The following is a 17,790-nucleotide window of genomic DNA, read 5'->3' as shown; positions in this document are numbered from 1 at the left end:
GGGTGACAGGGAAACAGATCCAGCCGCCCTCTCATTGCTCCGCTGAACCCTGGCTCAGGGTCTCCACGTTTGAAGAACTGGCTGCTGTGTGTCCCGGGGGTGGAGGTGCTGGAGCTGCCTGCCCCGAGCGAGCACGGGACACAGGTCGGTGAGCCTGAGCCCTGCTATTCCCCGCCCTCTTCTGTCCGCCCGCAGGCTCAGGTGGCCTTCCTCCAGGGAGAGAGGAAGGGGCAGGAGAATCTCAAGACGGACCTGGTGCGGCGGATCAAGATGCTGGAATACGCGCTGAAGCAGGAGAGGTGAGCCCTGCCATGCCCCGGCTGCCTGCCTTCAGGGGTCGAGCCCCTGGGAGCATCCTCTCCTCCATCACTCAGTACCACATGGTCCAGGAGAGGGGGTCAGAGCAGGCCCTCGTGGGTGGGGTTCAGGGCAGACCGCGAGCAACGGCTTCATCATGGTGGCGGCCCACCACGTGGCAGACGCCACACAGTCCTCGTCTCATCCCTCCCTTCCAGGGGCCTGATGGGTGCAGGTGAGGCTTTTGGAGGGAGAGGACTTCTTCGAGGACTCTAGAGCTGGGACGGCAGGCTGGTGTGCCCGGCTCCCAGCATCGGGCTCGCTGCGGTGCCATCTGTGCTGCCGCCTCCGCCACGGCTGCTTCCCAGTCGGGCAGGGCGGAGGGCGGAGGAAAGCGAGAACCCAGGCTCTGGGATTCTGGAGGCGAGGGCTGGCCCTGTCGACGCTTCGGTGCCTCTCATTCGTTCATCATTTGACCTTTCAGGGCCAAATACCATAAATTGAAATTCGGGACAGACCTGAACCAGGGGGAGAAGAAGCCAGAACTGTCGGAACCAGGTACCCACGCCAGCCTGATCCTTCCCGCATGCCCGCCCCCTGCAAACCTAGCGTGACAGAGCAGAGATGGACCCCCAAGCCTCAAATGCTCCACGGAGAGCAGCTTGGCCAGGACCGAGAGTGGTCGGGTCTCATTCTTGGTGCCCAAGAATGGGGGGGCAGGGGGCAGGGAAGGCCTGGGAATCCTGCCCGCTGTCCCTCTGTCTGTCTGAGGCAGACAGACACACGAGGCCCCTGGGAGTCAGAGCTCCTAGAAAGAGGCATCAGTCCACCCTCGGGGCAGTAGGGAGGGTATCCAGGAGCGCGGAGACATGGAAGAGAGTGGTGTGCTCACAAGGTGAGGCTGACGGTGGCCGTGGTTCTTCATGTCGGATGCCGACCAGAGCGCCTTCCCCAAGGACAGGGGTCTGTGTTGACCGATACAGTCCAGGCACCTAGCCGGCCACATAATAGATGCCCAATAAATATTTGATGAGGAAAGTAAACAGGCTGCCTCATTCAGTCCTCACAGCAGTCCCAAGAGGTGGGTGCTGTGATTGTTAACTTCGTTTCTCAGGTGAGGAAACTGAAGCTCAGAGGGTAAACCGACCTGCTCAGGCCACATAGCTGGGAAGCGGCCGAGGCGGGCCAGTCGTCTGCCCGTTTGTTCAGAGCCCAGCCCGTTTCCTGTGTGGGGAAACAGCAGAACAGGGTCTGAAGACAGTCCGGGGACGGTCTGGGGAGTGACCCAAAGAGAGCAGAGAGGAGGAGGGCAGGGGCAGGGGGACTCCAGGCCCTCCCGGCACGTGATTCCGCAGTGACCAACTTGGGTTTGAGGGTGAGGACAGGGCCCGTGGAGGAGGTGGTGGGCGCCTGGGTGGTGCCCTCGAGACAGCCCACCTCCTTTCTCTCCATCCTGCAGTCTCCAATGGCCCCGTGGAGTCGGTCACCCTGGAGAACAGCCCGCTGGTGTGGAAGGAGGGGCGGCAGCTTCTCCGACAGTGAGTGCACGCTGGGCCAGGGCGGAGGCTGGGCCGGGGAGATAAGCCCGGGGACGCCACAGTCCTTCCTGTCCCCACTGGGGACTGAGAGCTCTCAGGATCCCTGCTGGCCACAGCTGAGAGGGCCCTTCACTCTGTGGGGGCGGAGCGCAGGAAGACTCCTGGCAGGAGGCAGCCCTGGGGGACCCCCACACTTGGAAAGCAATCCCACATGCCCTTTATTCCCCCCGAGGGTGTAATGTTAAAATTTTTTTGCTTTTCATTAGAGAGATATGTGTGTTTTAGAAAACTTGGGAAACAGGAAAACACAGAAAAGAACAAAAATCACCCGTAATTCCACCACCCAGGGAATTTCATGCCCCTGTAAACATTTTGACACACAGGCTTTCTCTTCTGTATATATGTATTTGTGTGTGTGTGTCTGTAGCAGGGGTTCCCCCTTTGCATTGTTTCATAAGGCATTGCTTTTAAGTGTTGAACGTTTTTCCGCGTAAATTAGTTATGTTGCATCATTTCAAGACCCACGTGATCGTCTGTTATGTGGATAATCATAACTTCCTGTGGCCAGTCTCTTCTTGTGTATTTTGTTGAAGGCATTTTTTTAATAGACAGTGTGACAAACACCAGGAAGTTATTTGTCCGTATCGTTGATTTCCTTATGCGAAACGTCAGAGAGGGTAGTCGCAGTTGGTAGCTTAAAGGGCGTGCAGGCAGTGATGACAGCAGGATTGTCCCAGCCAACGCCTGCCAAGTACCTGTTATGTGCCCAGCACTGGGCTGAACGCCCGGCACACAAGGATTCCTCACGGAAATCCCCGGGCAGTGTAACTGCTAGTGTTCCCCTCATTTTCACAGGTGAAAGAAACGAGGTGAAGAGAGGGCATCTGTGCAGAAGGTCCCAGCTAATAAGTGGAGGGTCTGACGTGTGATCTTAGGAACCCGTCCCCCAAGCCCAGCTCCTTCCACCCCACCTCCCCTGCCTCCCCCGCCTCTCCCTGGTGGTGGGGGCAGGGGAGCCTCAAGACAGGCACGCACGTGCCCAAGATGGTGTGTCTGTTGTTGCCCAAGGGGCAAGGTCACAGTCAACAGAAAAGGCTCTGCGGGCGCCCCTGAGGACCAGCCAGGGATTCCTGTCTCCAGTGATTTGAAGCCACAGATACCCATAGTTGAGTTTTTTCCGTTTTTTTAGCCCTTAGGCCAGTCTCAGCTGGCTTCAGATTTTGTAATCCTGGGGGTAATAAATGCTCGTGTGTAGAGTAAATGACAGAAGTTCCTACTGACATCCCTAATCTTACTCCGCAGAGGAGATCACTGCTCTGAAGTTCAGTGCGTTTCTTTCTAGGCCTGGTGCGGGGCATGATGCAAATGCGTGTTTGTGTGTGGTCTATCCTTAGAGGCACATGCTTTTTTTTCCTACAACCACTTGAATTGTAAGGAATTTAACTTACAATTTCCATTGTGCTATTTATTTAGCAGGCCCTCTCCTCTTTGGGCTTCCCAGGTGGCTCAGTGGTAAAGAATCTGCCTGCAATGCAGGAGCCATTAAGAGACATGGGTTCGATCCCTGGGTCGGGAAGATCCCCTGGAGAAGGGACGGCACCCTGCTTCAGTATTCTTGGACAGAGGAGCCTGGTGGGCTACGGTCTGTGGGCTTACAAGGGATCGGACGCAACTGAGCACGCAGTGAGCACTTGGCACTCTGCCGCGTTTATCCTGTGCCTACTGTCCCACCAGCAGTCTACTTCCGCAATCCTCATCAGCAGACATGTGGGTCGGCCCCTGCCTTTAGGCCCCCCAAATGTACATTGTCTCCGCGAGCATCTGCGACAGCACGATGCCCACGTAGAAAGGCTTCCACTGGGAGTAGTCTCGAAGGGGAAGCAGCAGGGTCGGGAACGCTTATGTGAGATTACTGTGTGTTGCCTTCAGCTGCTTCTCCAAAAGGGCTGGCCCAGCTTGCATCTGCCCCTGCGGTATAGAAAGGAGCCATGTGGTGCCTGACCCACCCCAGTTCCGCCTCCCCCACCGACCTGTCCTCGTTCTGCCTCCCGCAGGTACCTGGAAGAGGTCGGCTACACCGACACAATCCTGGACATGCGGTCCAAGCGAGTGCGCGCCCTCCTGGGCCGCTCGTTAGAGCTCAACGGGGCCCCCGAGCCCAGCGAAGGGGGCCCTAGGGCCCCGCCGGCCCCCGGGGGGCTCAGCGGCGGGGAGTCACTGCTGGTGAAACAGATTGAGGAGCAGATCAAGAGGTGAGTCCTGGGGTCTGGAGGGTGTCTCCCCACCCCCCCCCCCATGAGGCCGGTCCATGTTCTGGGGTCGCATCCTTCCTGGAGTGTATCGTGGGTTCCTCTGCTCCAGAACCCTCTGTCCATCCCTTACGGGATGTGCAGGCTCTGTCCTGGGTCCCCCTGGGTGGCCCTCCCCTCGCGTCACCTCCGTGCTGATGCACTCCACAGTTCCCCTCCGGTCCGGCCCTGCCTGAAGCTCCGGCCTGCACGCTCCCCATTAAATGCCAAGTCCCTGCTGAAGGCAGCCCTGGGCCCACGCCAGGACCTGGGGAGCGTAGCACGACATGTGGTCACTGTTCCCCGGGGAGCTTTCCAGTGTTCATTCTCTCATCAGTAGCTGTTGTTTGTCAGAAAATAACTAAATTGCTGATGACAATGAGGAGGTCTATGAAAGGCAGTGAGAAAGCGATGGGAGGGGGCTTCCCTGTAGTCCAGTGGTTAAGACTTTCCCAGGTCGAGAGTTAAGATCCCACCCACATGCCTCGCAGCCAAAAGCCCAAACATAAAACAGACACGATAGTATAACAGAGTCAGTAAAGACTTTTAAAACGATCTACATCAAAAAAGAAAAAAAAAAAAACCTCAATTTAAGCAAAAAAGAGAGATGGGAGAAGCAGTACTGCTTAGGACAGGATGACGTTTGGGCAGAGAACTGCATGGAGTGGAGGCCGAGCCAGCCGAGTAGCTGGGAGGGGAGTGTTCTTGGTAAAGGATCCAGGACAGGAGAGGGCTGGCATGCCCAGGAGCAGGCAGAGGCCGGCGTGGTGGCAGCGCTGCCAGCATGTGGTGCCGCGGTCTGTGGTAAGGCTGAAATCTCAAGAGTCCGATCACAGCGGGCCTCACGGGCCACGATGAGGTGCTTGGAGACAGGCTTGTGGTTTCGAGCCAGGGTGTGACATCATCTGATAGGCTTGGTCTTCTTCGAGATGGAGAGGCTAACCGAGGGCCAGGCTGGGAGCAGGGAGGGCCGATCAGAGACTCCTGGAGACATCCAGGCCAGAGACAGTGGACGTCAGCAGTGGAGGGGTGAGGCCAGTCCGCTTCTCAGCAGGTTTTCAGCAGGAGCTGACGATAACGAAAGGACTGGCTGTGGGGATAGAGGCAAAGAAACTGGGGTGACTGGAGGGTGGGGTCTGAGCAGCTGGGAGCAGTGCTGACCTGGGTGGGGGGCTTCAAGGGGGCCATTCAGGTTGAGTGGAGTGTGAGGTGTCTGTGTGAGCCCCCGTGGCGAAGGTAGGGGCAGCACTTGACTCGTAAATGTATCAGCAGTTGACCAGCACGCAGGTGGGCTTGAAAACTATGAGGCTGGGCAGTCATTGAGGCAGAGGGTGTGGAGATGGCGCCAAGTAAGGAGCCTGTTTCATGTGTGGAGGCCCCCAGAGGGGCAGGGAGGCTGGGAAGTGAGGTCTGGGGGCTGGACTGGCACCCCAGGGGTGGGAGGTCTCTACCAAGTGGCACCCGTCTCGCCCAGGCAGCTGACAAGAACGCTTAGAGTATCAGCCCAGCGGCAGCCTCCTTTTGGGAGGCCGTTCGCTTTAATCTGAACTTCGAATTCTGCCCTCCTTTCTGCCCTGGAGTCACGTTTGGTGGCAGATGACTGCTTGTCATCCCAAGGGAGCCACTCAACAGCAGGCCTGGAGGTGGATGGGCAGCGCTGTCTGGCGGTGGAGAGGGTGCAGGCTGTGAGGGGCCTGAGCAGTCACGGGGTGACCGGTTCCGCTGCCCTGCCACCGGGGGTGTCCCTGGCATGCTCTGCCCACTGTGCGCGGGGTTCGGCTGTGGTGACGGGGGCTGCGGAGTCAGCAGCGGTCTCGCGACCAGCTCTCTGTCTGACTGGGCGCACGTGGGGGTGTGTGGTCAGGGTACCGGGCTGATCTGGAACTGCTCTGGGGAGGCCAGAGCTCAGTGAGGGGTCCCGCCGGGGTGCACCCAGCCAGGGCGGGGCTACGAGCCCCCTGCAGGGTCAGAGTCGAGGCTCCCCTGGGCTCAGGCTCCGCCCCCAGCCTCCGCGCGCTCCCGGCTGAGCTTTGTCGCCCGGCAGGACTGACCCCTCCCCCTCTCCCCTACCCCGTCCTGGGCAGGAACGCGGCCGGCAAGGACGGCAGAGAGCGCTTGGGTGGCTCGGTGCTGGAGCAGATCCCTTTCCTGCAGCACTGCGAGGACGATGACAGTGACGAGGACGACGAGCTGGACGGCGCGCAGCACAGGAAGCAGCGTGTGAAGGTGAGCGCGCCACCCCGCCCAGGAGGAGCCCCGTAGCAGAGGGCCTCCAGGGGCCTGCTTGGCTCCTCTGAGGGCTGCTCCATCCCTTCCCCACGTCCCTGGCTCCTGCCAGCCATGCTGTGGCCTCTGGTTCCTTTTGAGGCACCTCGATCGTTTTCGTCAGGGCAACCCCTTCTCCAGCTGTACCCCCGTCATTCTCTCCACATTCCCTCCTTGGGCTCTGACGTTTCCAAGAGTCCTTTCCTGAATCTCCAGACCAGGCCAGCCCCGAGACGCCCTCTCATGGCGCGTTCTCCTTCCTGCCAGCCAGACCACAGTGGGACTTGGAAATGTTCTGACGCGCCCCCGGCTCTGTCTCCTGCAATAGACTGTGAGCTCCCCGAGCCAGGGGCTGTGTGGGTCTTTTCTCTTCCCTCCCCAGCACCCTTAGAAGATGTGGCCGAGCCCCCAGCTTAGCCTGGAGTCAGGTTGGGGGGCTCTGGGGGCACTTTGTAGGATGCGAATGTCTAGTCTGCTGGTGGTGGCAGGACCCAGGCCCAGGAACGCTGCTCACAGGGTAGAGTCCAGGTCTTCTCAGCTTGGCCTGGAGGTCGGGCTCCCACCACGTTTCAACCTTGCTCCTGAACTGCCGGAGCCCAGTACTCCTGCCGTCCTGACGGCGCTGTCCTCAGGTGGGCCTGGTCTCGCCTGTCAGTGTAGGCCTTGTGGGCCAGGCTCTGTGCTGGCAGCAAGGACATGGAGACCCCAAGGCCTGGTCCCTGCAGGGAGGAGCTTGTGGCCAGCAGTGGGCTTATAGGTAGTCACAGGCAGGTACACACACCCATGAGGGGCGCCTGTGGGAGAGGAGACAGCTTCGGGGACTTTCCTTGAGCAGCTCTTCCCACCTGAACTCCAGCCCTCCCTCCTTAGACTCGCCTCAGACACCCCCTCCTCCAAGAAGCCTTCTCTGACTCGCCCCTGTGGGCTGCCCCATCCTGACCGGGACCACCCTAGGTCCTCCCTGTCTGGTGTCAGGCCTGTCCTGGCCTCCACTCTGTATCCCGGGCCGCCACCATGGCTCAGCGCAGGGGCCCACGCAGGTCAGGCGCTCACTGACCACACTGAGGGGAATGGAGCGCCCGGAGCCGGAGCCCTGGCCCTGGGGGTCCAGGAAGAGCAGGGTGTCTCCGAGTCCAGAGCGCCTGGTCCCTCCTGCCCCCTGGTGGATTTCCACTCCTTTCTCAGGCCTCCCTCAGCCCTCTCTGGGAAACCTCCCCTCTCCCCTGCGCTCCTGCTAGGAATGTTCTCCTGCTCCCCACGGCTCTCCCGCACACCCTGCCGGGCGGCTCCCTGTGCAGGGTCTCATGCTTCCCCAGGCCTCTGTCTCCACCAGCTGACCTTCAGTGGCCAGGCCGAGATTCGTGAGTGCCCCCCAGAGTGGCCACTGGCCTGGTTCTGTAACCGGGGGCATGTGATTCTCTCTGTCATGGTTTCAGCCTCAGAGGCTGGGAGTCTGTTTCTGAGTTGTTGAGGAATTTATTAAAATGAGTCCTGGGAGTTCTCTGGCAGTCCAGTGGTTAGGACTCGGCGCTTTCACTGCTGCAGCCCAGGTTCAGTCCCAGCTCAGGGAACTGCAGTCCCATAAGCCACCACATGGCAGGGCCAAAGATAAATGAGTAAGTAAATAAAATCTGTATGTTTGAAAAATAAATGAGTTCACACTGGGTAGACACGTGGCACTGATGGTCCCAGGCGGTGAGAGAGAAGCGAGGCCCCTTTCAGGGCCTGAGCCCTACCGTCCTCTCTCTGGGCAGGCCAGGTCTTCTCCCAGAAAGGAAGGCAAAGGCAGTCACATCCCACCCCCCTCCTCCCACACAGGCCAGAGGCTGGCCGCTCAAGATGCCCTAGTGCAGCCACCTCCATGTCCATACCCTTGAGACCCAGCTTGGGGTGCTGAGCCTCTGGGATGGAGTCACCGGCACCCCGGAGGAATTCACAGCCTGACTGAACCTGGGTCCAGGCTGGGGACACTGAGGAGGGGGAAGGCTTCCTGGAAGAGGTGGTGTTTGAGTCCACTGGGCCCGGAGTCCCAGTGCTGAGGGCGGGCTGAGTCCTAAGCCAGCACTGAAAGCAGAACTCAGATACCCAAACGGTCTTTGAAAACTCTGAACTTCTCTTTACGCGACCTAAGTGCAGTCTGTGAAGTGCCAAGCGCACAGCTCCCTCCCAGATGGCACTTGACGTGAAACAGTGACGCGTAGGAGATGGGAGGCTGAAGGATTACGTGCGAGGTGTCACTTCATGAGGCTGCGTCTCAAAGGTGTCTGGTGGGGAAATGCAGGCGTGACGCTGCCCCTCAGTTCACAGGCCTGGGATGGGGTCCAAGCTCATGGACTGAGGAAAACGAGGGTTTGGTTCTCAACCCTGGTTACAACCGACTGTGGGAAAACTCAGCAGACTCTGTTTACTCGCCCAGTGTTCTGTTTCTCAGAAAGGAAGAACTGGGGTATTTTCTTATTCTAAAAGTAGCTCCTGCTTGTTATATAAGAAAATAAAAATGCAGCCAGTATAGGAAGTTATCAGGAAGATTTGGAGACCCCCAGGTAACCTCACACCCCAAAGCTTGTCTTTGATGTATGTGGAATGGCTTGGACCTGGGGCAAGGGGCTTCACTCTGCTCAGCCTCAGTTTCCTTAATCTGTAATATGGGGATAGTAATTAGAAGGCTGATAACTGTTCGTGGGGTTGTGAAATCATATGTGCGAAGCTGATGAGTTCACTGAGTAACTCCGAGAGGCCGGCACTGTGGTAAGTGTTCATCATCGTTACTGTTGTAGCCGTGGATCTGATTTCACTTTATAGTGTCTCCTTCCACGCCCATTCACCCAAATATAGCTTCCCTTGCCCCCGAAACAGGTTGTCATATTATCTGACTTTTTTTCATGAGAAGTGTACTGGGCTGGGAGGCAGGGCACAGGGGAGCAGGACCAGCCTGAGCGAAAGGAGGGCCCTGTGTAGGGGTCCCTGCGGGCAGCAGTGAAAGGGGTCTCCAGAGCCAGGCTGGGGGCTGGCACCCCCCAAGGGCTTCCAGTAGGGAGAGCATGGCGGCAGGCTGTGGGACTGGGGGCCGCAGGCAGGAACGCTGGTTTCCCTGCTCTGGGCGAGCAAGTGGGCTGGGGCCCTGAGTGCTCTGCTGGTCTCCGCGCCCCAGCTGCCATCCAAGGCCCTGGCCCCTGAGACGGAGGATGAAGACGAGGAGGACGACTCGGAGGACGCTATCAGCGAGTTTGACTTCCTGGGCTCGGGAGAGGACGGGGAGGGCCCGCCTGACCCGCGGCGGTGTGCTACAGAGGGCGCCCACCACGAACTGGGTGAGCTGGGGCGTCTGCCGGCCTTCCTCGCCGCGGGCACCACCACTGCCTGCAGCCTGCAGCTGCTTCCTGCCCCAGGGTCCCCACCGGCGGATGTGCTTCCTGAGAGGAGAGTGGCCCCGCAGAGCCAGCAGCCAGGCCCTCTCCCTTTCCCTGGAAAATCTCAGGGGGTCACAGGCAGGCCCAGCTCTTCCTGAGGCAGGGCCTCCAGCCCTCCCACCCCCCAGGGATGGGAAGGGGAGAGGGGACAGGATGCAGACCCAGCACGGGGGAGGCAGGGGGGCAGCGCTTCCTGTCCTGTGACTCTGAGCTCTGAGGCCCCCGGGGTCACGTAGGATGGCGGGGGACTGAGGCCATGGAGGGTCCCCTCTCCGTCTGTCTCCTCCGCCTGTCCCCCACCCCCACTCGGAGCCCAGGGCTCTCCAGCCACCCCCACAGTGGCAGGAGAGCACCCTCCCCACGTGGCTGAGTGGCTGGTCAGTGACGCCTGCCTGCCTGCGCCCTGTGCCTGCAGAAAGCCGGCGGGTCAAACTCCAGGGGATTTTGGCTGACCTTCGGGATGTGGATGGGCTGCCCCCAAAAGTGACTGGCCCGCCTCCCGGCACCCCCCAGCCCCGGCCCCACGAAGGTAAGCGGCCTCTGCACCCTGGCCCAGTCCTGAGGGGCCCACGGCAGAGGGAGGCTGCAGAAGCTAAGCCCCGGGCTTCTGTGTCCTCAGGGTCGAGGCCCAGCCTCTGGTCTGCAGCCTCCTTGTCCCAAAAGTTCGTCTGTCTATCTCTGTCTCCCTCTCTTTTTGTCTGTCCTGCCCTGTCTGTCTGTCTGGCTCTCCCTGTTTCTTTCTTTCCAGCTGTGATTCTTGATCTTGTCCTCTCCCTGCCTCTCTGTCTCCCTTCTCACCTCTCTCTGCCTCTCTCTGTCTCTCTCTCTCTCCCCCGGCCCCTCTCTGCCCCCTCCCTCCCCTCCCCCTACCAGGTTCCTTTGGCTTCTCCTCAGACGTTTTCATCATGGACACTATCGGGGGCGGGGAGGTGAGCCTGGGGGACTTGGCAGATCTCACCGTCACCAACGACAACGACCTCAGCTGTGATGTAAGTCCTTGGGGTGCCCCACCCCTCGCGGGCCCCCCCAGGCCTCCGGTGCAGCGCTGGGACTGGCTGAGCTTTGGCCAGTTGCCCGCCTGCACCCAGCCCCTCGCACAGCAGGACGGTGTGAGATCATTCGCCAGCTCAGCCTGTGTCACAGGGGTGCCGATGCAGACAGGCGCTGGGACTTGACGGGGTCACTGAGGTGCCTGGCCTGGCAGGCTCTGGGGCCTGGGTTTCAGTCACGCTGCCAGGCTGCTCCTCTCAGCGACGCTCCCTCCCACCCCAGGCTTCCATGCACCTCAAATCCAGGACCCACCATGGGCACGAAGCAGGGGCAAAGGGGCGCTGAGTCCAAATACAGCATCAGAGGTGGCAGGTGCCTTTGGGCTAGGGCAGAGCGGGTTGGAGTCTGTACAGGAGGCGGGGATTGTGGACGGGAAGGTGACCTCCAGCCACAAAACAACACAAACAAAATCAGGCTGATCTGGTGTGAGTGGAGGCCGGTGGGGCAGTGGGGCTGGAGTGCAGGGAGGCCTCAGGGCCAGTGTCCCGAGCCTGAGGTCTGTGGCCAGGCCGCTGGCTCCCCGGGCATCTCTGAAGCAGGTGCGTGTGAGCTTGTTCCTATGGTAGGACACTTACCGCAGCTTCCAGCGAGGCTCCATGTGGTTTATGATTTCAGCCAGGTTAGGCACGCTGGGGGTGAGGGGGCGGTTGGGAGAGTTTGAGCAGGAAGATGCAGGGTTCTTCTGCTCCCCCAAAATGAAATGAAGACACCCCCGCCCCAGAGCTACATACGCGTGTTGGGGTAGACCCTCTAGTCCAGAACAACTGTGGCAGAAGTGATGACCTCAAGGGACAGAGCCTAGAGGTAGGGGTCTGTCGGGGTGCACCCCGTCTTAGGGCAGGGCACTGATGCTTGCCTGACAGTCTGCTCGTCTCCTTTCCCCAGGGGCCCTCCCTGGGTCCCCTACCTCGAGAGTGACACCACGATCCATCAGGCCCTTGGTGGTGTCTCGGGAACTCTCCCCCAGAGGCCTGTGGACTCTGCTCCCCAGTCTCTCCCCGCCGGGTGTGCTGGTCCCCGTCTGCACTCCCTGCGTCAGGTCTGCCTCACCACTCCCTGGGAGACTTTCCTGGGGATCTCTTCGCGCCTCTCTCTGCAGCCACTCTCCTCTTGTCCAGCCCAGCGCCCCCGCCATGGAGCAGCCAGAACAACCTGGGCCATTCCCCTGCTCTAAACGCTCCCGAGGGCGCGCCCCCCCCACCCCCCCGCCCCGTCCCTGAGAAGGAGCAGCAGGTTCCAGAGTGTGGGCCAGCCCTCCAGGCCTCTTCCCCTGCCGCTCTCCCTCACTTGCTGCGTCCCTGGCCTCCTCGCAGCTCAAGATCCGCCTTTGCTCCCTCTGCCTCAGGGACTTTGCACGTTTGGTTTCCGCCCTCTTCCCCTTCATTTACCTAGTCACACGTCAGTTCCCCAGGAAAGCCTTACTGACCCGCACAGATGGGGACGGGTTGCCCGGTGCCTCCTCTCAGTGCATCTGAAATTCAGAGCACTGCTTGTTAATCGTCTCTGTGATGGAGGCCATCTCTGACCATCTCCCCCACACTCCCCCTGAACGGGGATACCCCAGGGCTCGGGCTCACCATTGCCTCCTCAGAAGCTAGCACGGGCCCTGCACACTGCAGGAACTCACAGAGCGAGTGAGGGGGCACTGCGGGCGGCCGAGAAGGAAGCGGCCCGGCCGGCCCGGGCCAGAGGCTCGCGTGTGCCGCATGCCACTTCATGTAAGGCTGGGTGTGGGGACCGCCGGCTGGGATGGGCAGACCCTGAGGCAGCTCCCCCACCCCAGCTGTCTGACAGCAAAGACGCCTTCAAGAAGACCTGGAACCCCAAGTTCACCCTCCGCTCTCACTACGATGGCATCCGCTCCCTGGCTTTCCACCACAGCCAGTCAGCTTTGCTCACCGCTTCTGAGGACGGCACGCTCAAGCTCTGGAACCTGCAGAAGGCAGTCACGGCCAAGAAGTGAGGGCAGCAGCCCCGGGGTGGAGGGCTGGGTGGGGGAGTCTTGGCATGGGGGTGCAGGGTGACCCTGGCTCTTCTGCCTGCCCGCAGGAATGCTGCACTAGACGTGGAGCCCATCCACGCCTTCCGGGCTCACAGGTAGGGAAGCACCCCTGCCCCCGTGGCAGCCTGCCCCTGGCCTGCTCACTGCCATCCTGGGGGCCAGGGCAGACGGCAGGGCAGCCAAAGGCTCCAGGTCCCCGTGGCCCTCTGCACACACTCCACCCGCTCCTGGCGCCCTGCAGACCTCCAGTGCCCTGCAGCCAGTTCTCGGCACAGCCTTTAGAGGAGTGGAGGGAGGCTGGGGGCGGGCAGCTGGCCTGGGTGGCCCAACCAGAGGTCCAGATGCCGGGTTCCTTTTCAGCAGCCTTGAAACACACTAGCGGTCTTGTTGAGGGGAGGAGGCGAGCCCGGAGTGTCTGGTCGCCCCCTTCAGCCCACCTCGGTATCTTTTAGGGGCCCCGTGTTGGCCGTGGCCATGGGCAGCCACAGTGAATACTGTTACAGTGGTGGGGCAGACGCCCGCATCCACAGCTGGAAGATTCCAGACCTCAACATGGACCCCTACGACGGTTACGGTGAGGACAGCTCCCTCCCGTCTTCCTTTCCCCAACCCACCTGCCTCCGGGGGCCTCTTGGTTCCTTAGCACCCAGGCTTCGCACTTCGAGAACTCGGGAAGGTACACCAAGGGCTCCCGCTCTGGTGAAGCCAGGACCCAGGTGATTGAGCACGTGACCGAGGGTCAGATGAACGAGGCAGCGAGGGGGCGGTGGGTGAGCGGTGCACAGAGCAGCTCACTGGGCTGGAGCTTTGGGCAAAGCCAGGTGAAGGCGTGGTGGGCCCTGGCAGCACCCCACGGTCTCCGCCTGCATCTGCGTGGAGGAGCGGAGCCGGCAGGGCTGGGGAGGTGGAGACGCTGGCTGGGCCGGGCTACAGGGTTTACTGTTAAGTGGAGAAGTGAGCAGACCGTCCCCTTGGTTCAGTGTCCGTGTCCCTGCCCTCTGACACCTCTTTTGATAATGCTTTTGATCACATTTGGCTCCATGCCGCAGCATGTCGGGGCAGAGTTTGGGGATCTGTGTCTCCTCTCAGGATCGTCTCACCCTGTCAAAGATCAGGGGTCAGCCCCAGGCAGTGTCTGCTGTTCACCAGGCAGGCTGTCACACATTGGGTGTCAGCAGGGCCCAGCCAGAGCACCCCACATGGACCCAAGTGACCAGGGAGGTCATGGTGGGAATGACCTCAGAGCTTTGGAGGAGAGAATGGGCAAGAAAAGACTGCGGGGACAGAGGGTGGGGCTGACTCCAGGGGCCAGGCTGCAGAAGTCTTGGCCCTTATCCCCTTAACTGAGTCCTAAAAGTTATGTTCCGTGCAGGGCTTTGTGGTAGGCGCTGTCACGGGCCTGGGGGAATGGCAGGGAGCCAGATCATCCCTACCTCTGGAGTTTCCACTTTGGGGGCATTGAAAGCCTGAAACCTTCACAGAACAGCCGGCCCATGGTCGGAGCCTGAGCAGCTCTGAGGGCACAAGGATGGGGCGGGGGGAGGGTGACTCGGCAGAGTGGGGCTGCTGGGCTGTCCGAGCTGGAGCTGGACAGAGGCCCTGACGCAGCCCTCTCCCCACTCTGGCGGGTCCAGACCCAAGCGTGTTGAGCCACGTCCTGGAGGGCCACGGGGACGCGGTGTGGGGCCTGGCCTTCAGCCCTGCCTCCCAGCGCCTGGCCTCCTGCTCTGCCGACGGCTCTGTCCGCATCTGGGACCCCAGCAGCAGCAGCCCGACCTGCCTCTGCACCTTCTCCACAGCCAGCGGTGAGGGGCGGGGCGGGGGGCTGTGACACCCTGGGGGTGGAGGCCCCAGGGGAGGTCGACTTCTGACTGGGGCCCAGGCTTCCCGCCACAGGGCAGGAGCAGGGCTGTTGGCAGCCTTCTGTCTCCTCTGCCTTCAGATCACGGGACCCCCACCTCAGTGGCCTTCACCAGCACCGAGCCTGCCCACATCGTGGCCTCCTTCCGTTCTGGCGACACTGTTCTGTATGACCTCGAGGCTGGCAGTGCCCTCCTCACGCTGGACTCTCGGGGGAACAGTGGTAAGGGGGTGCCCAGGGCCAGGGGCTGAGGCCTGAATGCCTCCAGGGCCCCAGTTTCTCCTGGGGCTTTGGTGACCTGTTGCCCAGTCAGTGGACAGTGGCTGCCCTGCCCTCTGCAGGGCTCCGAGCAGGATGGAGATCAAGTCCCAGTCACTGTGCCCTTACGGACATCTCCGGAGGGCTGGGAGAGAGACATCCCAGGGGCTCCCCTGTGGACCGCTCAGTGGAGCAGAAGCACTGCCTTCACGGTTGCCATCCCTCCTGCTCGCCCAGGGGCCATGCAGCGTCCACGGCACAGATGGAGAAACCCTGGGCCCTGGAGGGAGCAGCTGGGGCGCCCAGCCCCGCTTGGCATCTCGGCAGAGGACAGGGATGGGATGGCCGTTTCTCCTCTTGTCTTTGTTCCTCCTGGTCTCCCTGATTCCGCCCCCCCTTGACTTCTGCTTTCTCTCCTGTTCAGGCCCAACCCAGATCAACCAGGTGGTGAGTCACCCCAGCCAGCCCCTCACCATCACCGCCCATGACGACAGAGGCATCCGTTTTCTGGACAACCGCACAGGTGAGGCCCGGCCTCCCCAGCCCCCGCTCACCTGTGCGGTTGGGGGGCGGGGTCAGCCCAGCTCAGAGCGGGAGATTGGTCAGTCCACCTTGGAGCCTCAGTGTCCCCGCTAGCCCCTACACCTTTCCAGGCTGAGCACAGAGTGGAAAAGTAACTTGCTGCCCACCCTGTCTCCCTGCAGGGAAATCGGTGCACTCCATGGTCGCCCACCTGGATGCGGTCACCTGCCTCGCCGTGGACCCCAATGGTGTCTTCTTGATGTCAGGAAGTAAGTCGGGGGCCTCCTGGCCCCTCAGGAGTGAGGGCACGTGCCCTTCCTAGCAGGAGCGGGAGAGGCATGCTTGGGGGCTCCCTGAGGCTGGGGCGCTGGTGGGAGTGCTGTCTGAGCAGGGCTCAGGAGCCCCTCTGTGGCAGGTTAGAGTGGTCACGGGGGTGGGGATACCGGAGCCACGGTAGGCGCGCTCCCACACGGCCCTGTTGCATTTGAATGAGGTTGGTACTGGAGCCCCCACTGTGCACATGTGGAAACTGGGCCTAGAGAAGTCACTTCACTTGGTCACAGCCCAGCGGGTTGCAGGAATTGACGTTCAGGCCTGTCTGACTCTCAGTCCCCGCAAGACAGGGGACTCTTAGCAGTGGGGCACCTGCCATTTGTGGATAAAGACACCAAGCCCCAGTGACTGCTCCTCGATGGCGTGGCTGGGACTCGGGCGGATGGAGAAGGGGCTGAAACTCCCCAGGGGGATGAAGAGGAGGCACTGGCCTGACAGGATGGCCCAGGGCGGTTCAGCTGTCTCCAGGGAGGCCGGGTTCAGGAGGCAGGTCTGGGCGGGGAGCTGGGGGAGCTGGGGGACCCGGAGCTGCTGAGCGACAGCCCCTCCTGCTCCTGCACCCGCACAGGCCACGACTGCTCGCTGCGTCTGTGGAGCCTGGACAACAAGACGTGTGTCCAGGAGATCACGGCCCACCGCAAGAAGCATGAGGAGGCCATCCACGCAGTCGCCTGCCACCCCAGCAAGGCCCTCATTGCCAGCGCAGGCGCCGACGCCCTGGCCAAGGTCTTCGTATGATGCCCACCTGGCCCTCCAGCCCAGGCCGCCACGCTGGCTGGGGGGTGGGGCCGGGCAGTGGGACTGAGGTGAGGGGATGGAGGGAGGGAGGCTGGGTTGGGAGGGCAGAAGCCCCGGGCACCCTCACTCCCGCCTGGCATTTCTGGAGGGTGCCAAATCCCGACACCCTAGCTGGGATGCCCTGCAAGAATTGCCAGGGTGGCCCCCCAGCATTCAGAGGAAGGGCCGGAACTGCCTGACCTCTGGCACCCTGGAGACTGTGGTCCAGCCTCCCCTCTCCTGTCTCCCGCAGGTGACCCCGGCCTCGGTCTGGAGGCCCCGAGGCCCAGCCGCCTCCTGCCTGCCTTGGGGCCTGGTGGTGCTATCGGCCCTCTTCCCCAGGAGGCCCTTCCCACGGCCTCCCACCGGGTGTGGCCTCCTTCAGGAATCGCCCTCCAGCATGGTCTCGGAATTTTCCCTCTACCCTGGCACCCACTCCGGGTCTCTGAGCTTCCTTCTCGGGAGCCGCACATCCAGGCCTGGGTGTCCTTGAGGCTCAACTTTTCCAAGACGCCAGAAGGTGCCGGGTTCTCTTTTGGAACCCCTGACCGCTCCTCTCCACCTCCCTGGCCCCGGATGGGAGCTGAGCGGGAGGCGCCCCAAGCCCCTGCTCTGGGTCTGCTGGGGCCCTGGAGCCAGCTACAGGCCGAGATCGTCCTCCCTGCGGGGGCCTCCCATCTCCTTACCAGCGTGCCCAGTAATCCCCCTCCCCTCAGGTCCCTCAGCACAGCTTTCCAGACACTACCCAGGGCCGCCAGGGCCAGTAACTGCCTGGGGAGCAGGTGATGCCCTCGGGGGAGTGCCCGACCCTTACCTCCCCCAACACTCCTCCAAGGGCAGCCCCCCAAACCCCCATGGGGTCACCCATGGGGGGAGAGATAGCCTTCTCTTGCCCCTCCGCAGGGCATGGAGGGTGGAGTGGGGTCCCCTGGGCCCCCCATAACTCCCTGTATATCTGTATAAATAAATGGGATTTTAATGGAGCCCCCCCCCCCATGTTGTAATCACTGTGTGATAGTCTGTCCGTCTCCGCTCCTGACCCTTCACTCTCTTCCTCTATTTATTTCACTCTGTTTTGGGTTCCACCCTGTGCCCCCAGGCCCCCCTCCCAGGTTCCTGTTTATAAGCCCCATTCCCTCCGCCCTGACTTGTACGTGAAACTTGTCTCAATAAACCCTTTGGAGTAAGA

General features: G+C 61.3%; 1 protein-coding gene across 5 annotated transcripts in view; it reads left to right on the top strand.

The window, feature by feature from the left end:
• STRN4 (striatin 4) overlaps positions 1-17,790 on the top strand; it is a 24,733-nt gene extending 6,943 nt beyond the window's left edge. For 4 of the 5 annotated variants that reach the window (XM_027978521.3, XM_027978523.2, XM_060398140.1 and 1 more), the window contains 17 exons: positions 196-299; positions 782-855; positions 1,757-1,835; positions 3,890-4,087; positions 6,208-6,349; positions 9,540-9,699; positions 10,214-10,327; positions 10,672-10,787; positions 12,632-12,807; positions 12,898-12,945; positions 13,303-13,424; positions 14,485-14,655; positions 14,793-14,933; positions 15,394-15,492; positions 15,674-15,760; positions 16,393-16,630; positions 16,855-17,790. In XM_027978521.3, coding sequence (XP_027834322.1) covers positions 196-299; positions 782-855; positions 1,757-1,835; positions 3,890-4,087; positions 6,208-6,349; positions 9,540-9,699; positions 10,214-10,327; positions 10,672-10,787; positions 12,632-12,807; positions 12,898-12,945; positions 13,303-13,424; positions 14,485-14,655; positions 14,793-14,933; positions 15,394-15,492; positions 15,674-15,760; positions 16,393-16,562 — 2,001 coding nt within the window. In that variant the 3' untranslated portion in view covers positions 16,563-16,630; positions 16,855-17,790. The remainder of the gene's footprint in view (positions 1-195; positions 300-781; positions 856-1,756; positions 1,836-3,889; positions 4,088-6,207; positions 6,350-9,539; positions 9,700-10,213; positions 10,328-10,671; positions 10,788-12,631; positions 12,808-12,897; positions 12,946-13,302; positions 13,425-14,484; positions 14,656-14,792; positions 14,934-15,393; positions 15,493-15,673; positions 15,761-16,392; positions 16,631-16,854) is intronic. The other variant, XM_027978522.3, reaches the window with a different exon arrangement.

The sequence above is a fragment of the Ovis aries genome, chromosome 14, assembly GCF_016772045.2.
Source record: "Ovis aries strain OAR_USU_Benz2616 breed Rambouillet chromosome 14, ARS-UI_Ramb_v3.0, whole genome shotgun sequence".
In the NCBI taxonomy this organism is placed as follows: Eukaryota; Metazoa; Chordata; class Mammalia; order Artiodactyla; family Bovidae; genus Ovis; species Ovis aries.
The sequence above is the reverse complement of the archived record's forward strand: the minus strand, read 5'-3'. Positions and strand labels throughout refer to the sequence as shown.